This window comes from Cataglyphis hispanica, chromosome 1 (genome assembly GCF_021464435.1).
Source record: "Cataglyphis hispanica isolate Lineage 1 chromosome 1, ULB_Chis1_1.0, whole genome shotgun sequence".
NCBI lineage: Eukaryota > Metazoa > Arthropoda > Insecta > Hymenoptera > Formicidae > Cataglyphis > Cataglyphis hispanica.
The window spans coordinates 600,276-607,936 of NC_065954.1; the positions used below are offsets into that span (position 1 = coordinate 600,276).

General features: G+C 32.0%; 1 protein-coding gene across 5 annotated transcripts; it reads right to left on the reverse strand.

The window, feature by feature from the left end:
- Positions 1 to 1,250: 1,250 nt before the first annotated feature.
- On the reverse strand, positions 1,251 to 6,706 carry LOC126854476 (DDB1- and CUL4-associated factor 10 homolog). 5 transcript variants are annotated; one of them, XM_050601280.1, is made up of 7 exons: positions 6,163 to 6,706; positions 5,638 to 5,942; positions 5,401 to 5,514; positions 5,095 to 5,292; positions 4,821 to 4,992; positions 4,499 to 4,714; positions 1,251 to 4,404 (listed from the first exon to the last, which is right to left on the reverse strand). In XM_050601280.1, exons 2-7 carry the CDS (start codon positions 5,841 to 5,843, stop codon positions 3,241 to 3,243), a joined length of 2,070 nt encoding a protein of 689 aa, XP_050457237.1. In that variant the 5' UTR covers positions 5,844 to 5,942; positions 6,163 to 6,706; the 3' UTR covers positions 1,251 to 3,240. The 5 variants fall into 5 exon arrangements, with proteins under 5 accessions (XP_050457237.1, XP_050457256.1, XP_050457247.1 ...); XM_050601299.1 differs by having other exon boundaries at positions 5,638 to 5,969; XM_050601290.1 differs by having other exon boundaries at positions 6,071 to 6,706.
- Between the last annotated feature and the right edge of the window lie 955 nt (positions 6,707 to 7,661).

The window sequence follows — 7,661 nt, forward strand, 5'->3', positions numbered from 1 at the left end:
ATAAACATCAAAATAATAACACATCTATCTTTCACACAACTTTTTTTAAATTTTAGATGTTTATTTTACTTTATAGTTATCAAATATTTTGTTCATTAATAAATTTTGTAAAAGTTAATATATAATAAATAAAAACTATTGAATATATATATATATATATATATATATATATATATATATATATATATATATTTACACATATTCGGATCGCATTCGTCAATTTTTTTAGATAGTCAGATCTGTAATTACGTACGCAAATTGCGTGATCATGGCAGATTTGTCAGAAGACGAATTAGCTGCAATAGCATATTTTGGATATATATATATCCAAAATATGCTATTGCAGCTAATTCGTCTTCTGACAAATCTGCCATGATCACGCAATTACGTACTGATCCAGATCTGACTATCTAAAAAAATTGACGAATGCGATCCGAATATGTGTAAATAATCATGTCCGATCTTGCCGATACGATACGGATGCGGAACGGATAAATGTAAATAGACCTTTATTAGTTATACAAATATAATGAACACTCGGTTAATTATTCTTCTACAACTTTAAGTAATATACAAACTTTACACCCAGTCACATATTTTCTCGATGATAAAATTTATGGCTATAAACGACAGCTTTTCTATACATTTAATATTGCATATTATTATATTGCACTATTGCGTACATGTTATGTTTCAGTCGATTAATTTTAAATTTCATTCCGCACATATCATGAATATGCTCAATAAAAGTTCTCTTCTTATCAACGTATTAGTTACGATTATAAAATGACATCTTTAAAAAAAGCGACAAAAAAGCATGTTCATCTGATTAATAAGCATTATATATTTTAACGCATTTTAAATTTTCACTTACAAAAATTTTATGAAATACTAAAATATCTATTGCAATATACAGTTATATATTGCAATTTATTTTTTTGAAAAATAAAAATTTGCATATTCTAAAGTTGCAATATACATTGATCGGAAAAATATAATTTTCTCGATTATACTATTCTTATAAAGAGTTAAAATTTAATCCCAAATTCAATTTCAAAATCTTTTTCAGATTCTTTCAATTCACACTGAAAACACTGTTATCAATATACCATTATCGTAATATAATGTGTACAATCTGGTTACCAATTTCTATTTATCATGATCCATTAATGTGTGTTTACGAAAGAAAGTATACGTTAAATATATATATATATATATATATATATATATATATAAATATATATATATATAATATGCAAAGAAAAGGATGTTCCGCATTTTCTACTAGCAATAAATTTATTAGAGATACGACATATAAATTTTAGCAATAGATAATTTTATCATAATTCCGATTCAAATAAAAACAAGGATCAAAAAAATTTTTGACACATTTAAACATTCAATGCGCAAAGGATAGACAATTTATATATAATCAAACTAAACTGCTTTCCATTAATATCATATAACATAATATACATATACAATAGAGAATAAGAAATATAAGCGCGCTAGATAATAGATGTTATAATAAACAATTCAACAAAAGTCATGGAATTAATATTTTATATGATTAAAATTTACAGCGTTTATAACAAATTTGCGTTTTTAATGAAATTGAAATCAATTATTCACGGTGAATTTTGATAATATGTGAATATTTAATCGAATATTTATTTTGCTTGTTTCTACCATATTAATATACTTGATTAATAAAAAAAACAATGATTCCTAATTATGGGAATACAAATGTAATTTTAGATTAGAATAATGTGACAGCGTTATACTAGAAAAATGATAGTCTTTATGCGATTCACCGATGAAAGATTAGATACATTTTTTACGTAGAATACACATAAACATGAAAAAACATGTATTTGAGGATTTCAAATGATATCAATTAAAAAAAAAAAAAAGATAGAAATCATTATATCAAAAAGTCTAGTTTCCTTGGTAATATTGTTTCTGTTAAATAATAGACTTGTCTCTTTTGATATAATCATTTCTTATACTATTGTAGTCGATATATACATAATAAACTAATTCTTCACATAATTTATAAATGTATCAATAATATACTTGATGCATCATACGCAATGAAGACAAAAATATTTCAATTCCAATATTTTATACTTTATATTATGTATCATGATAAACATTTGCGCGCATTTTTCATACAAAATTATACTTAAAATGTTGCAAATTGAAAAAATTTTCCTTTCTCAATTCATTTTTAATAATGACTAGAGAAAATATACTCCAGCGCATTTTGTACGAGAAATAATATAGTTGTTATAAACTGCTTTTATATTTAATCAATTTTTATATTTTAACAGCAATGGGAAAAAAAACTATTGCATTTTCCAAAATATTTCACATGAAAAGATACAATCATTATAACTGAAAGTTACTCCTAGATCCAATTGTAATGATTAGGAAACATACTCTACTCGCATTTTCAAAAATGTATCGTAATGAAAAACTGATTGTTGTAACTAAAAATAAATATTTTTTTTCTCGGTTGATTGTTTGAGCAAAAATAAATCATAAAAAAGTTTACTTAACGCAAGAAAATAAAATCAAGAAATTAATTATATTATTAACACACAATTTTCTAATGGCGCGTTACGTATTTTCGTCGATTGTCATTGTACTATCTGACACAATTGTTAGATAGCGTTGAAGCAATAAATGTTATAATTGTTTGTCCAATATATTATATCATATATGTATACAAATCACGCTGTCACAAATGTGTTAGTACATAAATGAGCAACTGAGAAATATGGTGATTTTTTAACATTTTTTTTTCCTTTTTCCAAACCTAAAATAATTATTTTGCAAAACTTGATATTTTTTTAGATTAAAGTACAAAGTACAATTACAAGTAATAGAAAATGTGGAACATCCTATTACACCTACATCATTACAAAAATAATTGTATGGGAGTAATATATATATATTAAATAATATTCACTTAAAAAAGGCATACAAGTATATATATAAAAATAATATAATTATATGTAACAATATATAACTATATATATAACTATAGAATTATATAATATAGTTATATATATAACAATATATAATTATATATATAACTATATAATTATATATAATTAACAAAAAAAATTTCTCATAGATTGATCTTTTACAAAGCTGAAAGTATACCTCTCTACCAAGAGACCACGATTATAATAGAAATAACAAAGAGTCTATAAAGATTAATTATCAATTTAGCTAAACTACTGGCTGATGCCAGACAATTTTACCGCTTAGACAGCCGGACACTAGTAAATAGTGCTTAGGTGAGAATTTCGTGCTAACCACAATATCGGAATGACCAGTGTGTGTAGCTAATTCATGAAGCTGTACGGACTCGTTAGCAGGCGGGACACAATTAGACAACTCGGCACAGTCGCTTGAGAATGCCAATAAACGTATACCGTATCCGAAGGGCGAGCATATTAATCTACCGTCCGCCGAGAAACACAGTTCTTTAATATATCCGGAACCGACATTCGGCTCCTCGATGTAATGCGTCAATCTGGGCGTATTCTGATGGATCTTGTGGTTCCTCGGTATCATGTACATGGTTTGTAGATTCTGTCGATTTTGTAAATTCTGCACCCGAGCCCGATCACCGATTATCACGACTGTATGGGACGAACGAGGAATATTCACGCTCACACCGTTGTTCGATCTAGGAAGCCAATCTCTCCTCTCGGCCCCGGGGTAAAATTCTCTCTCGCGTTCTCTACGTAATCTCGCCTCCCTGATCGCTACGAGTGCTTCCCACACGTCACCCGTGCTAACGTGTAGTTCTACGTTACCAGTGGAAAAATTGTCGATCGCGTTACGTCGCCGCAAGTCATTGAGTTGAGAGTGCGGTCTTGGAGATCTATATTCTCGCGTACTCTCTCGATCCGCTTCGTCAGCTGACGCCGAATTGTCATTATTGTCGTCCACGTCATGCCGATCCTCCGTCGATCTGTCGTCGTGATGAATCGTCGCATTTACTCTCGCATCGGCGGCGGAGCTCGTACTAACCTCGACCATGTCGAAATTCGTTCTCGTATTTCTATCCGGACGAGGATTCCTCGACTGATGATGTAAGTTTCTGCGTGTCGTCGTCACCTGCCAACCAGTCCTCGACGACGATCTGACCGAGGGCGCGGCGTCCGTGGACACGCGGATAGGTGGATCAAACGAGTTCGATCTCATATCCGACGCCATGTTATGTACTATATAGGAAGACCTGATTCCCGAACGCGATGGTTGCGACTGTGGAAAGTCCACGAACTCATCCACGTTTAAGCTCGTCAAACGACCCTCTTCTCCCTCATTAACATGCTCTCCACTGCTGGATGCTTCGCGTTCTTGTATATCATGAATGCAAGTCCACTATGGAATGAAACAGAACGAGTTATATGAAATGTATATCGATAAAAAAAAAGTTTTGATAATCTGACACACGACTCAATGCGCGAAATCAAACCTCAGATTTTTCTCCGCTGCTAACGTTTCTAGACAAAGCGCACCATCCTTGCGGATGAACTTGTAAACTGGATATTACTTCGGCATCGTCGCCTACAGGAAAATCGGTTAGAAACTCAACTCTATTGTGGGAACGGTTGTGAGAAAAAAGGTGCGTGTAACTAGCTGCGACCGGTATAGTAGTTTGCGATAACTGCATTAATCTGTACATATTTGGCTGCAAGAATAATATGATAAAAATAATTTGGAGCCATCACGTTTGTAAGGTTATTAAATGCTTTAATTTTTTATGCTTTTAACAGAGAAGTGATGAAAGCACCTACCTTGAATCCAGCCAAATCCTGACTCAGTGTACTGAGTTTAAGATTGTGTATTATAATGAGATATCCTGAAGTAGTGCATATTAACATTTTGCTAGTATCAGGAGTAAGTCTGGTTCGCATTAGCCCATTTGTATGAAATACGCGAGTGAAGACAAAACTGTTCTCTGTAAAACTATACAATATACATTGTAAAAAATACATCAATTATAATCGTATCATTTTACAGATATAAAAAAGAAAAAACCTATATAGATATTAGTTGAATAATGTTTACCTATTAATATCCCAAGTATATATGCTACCGTCAAATCCACTGGTCAATAATAGGCTATCGTTTGGACTATATTCTATATTTTTGACCCAATTGGAATGTCCTTGAAGAGTTCTTATCCTTTGCTTTAAGTTTCTGGCATCCCATAAAGCAACTGTGCTATCATCGGAGCAAGTTGCAAACATACGTTGATCCAGGAATCTAATCATATTGACAATGTCACGTTTTATACATTGTGTCTTTATCATATATAATTTCCTTCACAATAGTAAAGAACCTAAATAAGAGACTTTTCAAAATCTTACAAACCTTACGCAATTGACACAGTCATTATGAGCATTGTCTATCGCATGTATCAATTTCCTACATAATGGATCAAACATTAAAATACTTTTCTTTTCGCATGCTGCCAATAAGAGAGACCTGTAACATCAATCAAAAATCAGCAGACACACAGAATAATTTATAAGTTTCAACAAGCATTGCATCTGAAGTTTGAAAAAGTTATTATATGAGATACATTGATGTTAGGACTACGTTACTTACCCGTCTGGCGAATATTCCAAATTAAACACACCACCATGTCTCGCAGCGGTCAGATTGTCCCCGTGATCCCACGAAGTGATGGGTTGTATCGAGGAATAAAGAGTCTTGTGAAAGTTGTCACTATGACCAAGTGGAAATTTTACACCCAGTTCGCGTTGTCTTAACCAAAGACTGTTCGGCGTCTGCTTGATCCTAATCTTCGGCATTTTAGCCAGGCGTTAATTTTTACCGCATTCAATCGAACGTGCCAAGCGACTTGGTCGCGGATGCAGAAGCGATGTGGAAGAGTTTAAGATGAACAATCTCTACAAAGATGCTTCTCTTTTTACGATCTGTCACAAAACGATATATATATATATATATATATATATATATATATATATATATATATATATATATATTTTTTTTTTCGATACCGTGCGAGATTAGTAACTTTTCGAATGATGATTTTCTTTCCACACCACAGTTAACGTTTGATAAACAGTAAATTTCCTCGCTTCTTACGGCAAATTCGTAATATCTTACGGAAGAAAACTTCTCAATGCTGACGAAATCTGTTCGAGTTCGAGATTCAACGAGACTAGGTTATGTCCGAACCCTACGCGATATTACACGTGACTTTCCGCGCACATCTCCGCCTACGTTCGCGAGCCGCGCGAACATACGATAGGCGACAAAAGTAGCTCCAAAGTGGACAACGGGCGCGGATTCGATTCCCGCGTAACGGCCTCGAAAATAAAAATATAAATAAAGGATTCGATAGGGTTCGAATCAATTTTAAAAATCTGACATAATGCAAATCAGCGCCATCTTTGTTGAAAATATATTACTTCTCATCGCGTTGAGATATAAATATCGTAGATATACAGATATACTGAGAATACAATGCAAATTTGACATTTGGCCATCGCGCATGGATTGAACGATCCAAAACATTCTTGAATTCGTGTTTTTTAAAAAATGCGAAAAATTTTCACGGTATAACATGAACTCATAAAATCTCAAAAAAGACATAAGAAGTAAAAGTATAATTTTACCGCGCCGTTTAATATATATATATTCTTCTCTAATTTTTCAATTTACTGTATAGATTTCACGTAGTCGTAATTTTCATTAAATATATTATAAACAGTCAGTATATATATGTGTGTGTATATATATATATATATATATATATATATATATATATATATATATATATATATTACTTTGTATACTTTGTATATTTATATATTTCATTATACAAAGATATCTATAATTATATACATCATAGTATTTTTTTTTCATAATTTTTACATTTATATTTTATGCGCTTTTTTAATTACGTTTTCATTATAAGTATGAGCAAATTAATTATAATGCTGTTAAGGTATATATATATATATAGAGTAACGGTATAAATTAAAAAAGAGATATATTAATTTTATTATATATAATTTTTTGTTATGAATCTGTAAGTGTATACAGGGTGTCTCATAATTCGCGGATCATCTCTCGAGTGCATATAAAGCATGTTAAACTGCATAGAAAAGTTCTCTACTGTTTTGCGATTTTCACGACAATTAATGAGAAATTAATTAAAAAAGATAGACCAATCCGCGTCTTGCACAAGCGCACAACGAGAAGAGACGTCCTACTATAATGTGATACTAGGCGCGCGGCGAAACGGTGGGAAGGACGCTCTATGAAGGCTACGTACGAGCGTGTAGAACTCTTTTCACCGCTTCATCGCGCGCTTAATATCACATTACAGTAGGGACGTCTCTTCTCGTCGCGCGCTTGTATAAGGCGCGGATTGGCTGATATTTTTTAATGAATATCTCAATAATTATATAATTATAGAAAAATCGTAAAATGGACTTTCCTATTCACTTTGACATCCTTTATATGCAACAACGGGTGATCCGCGAATTATGGGATACCCTGTATATATGTGTATATATATACACACACACACACACACACACACACACACACACAGGGTGGGGCATTTATAGTAACGCGGGCATATTTTTCGGAAACGA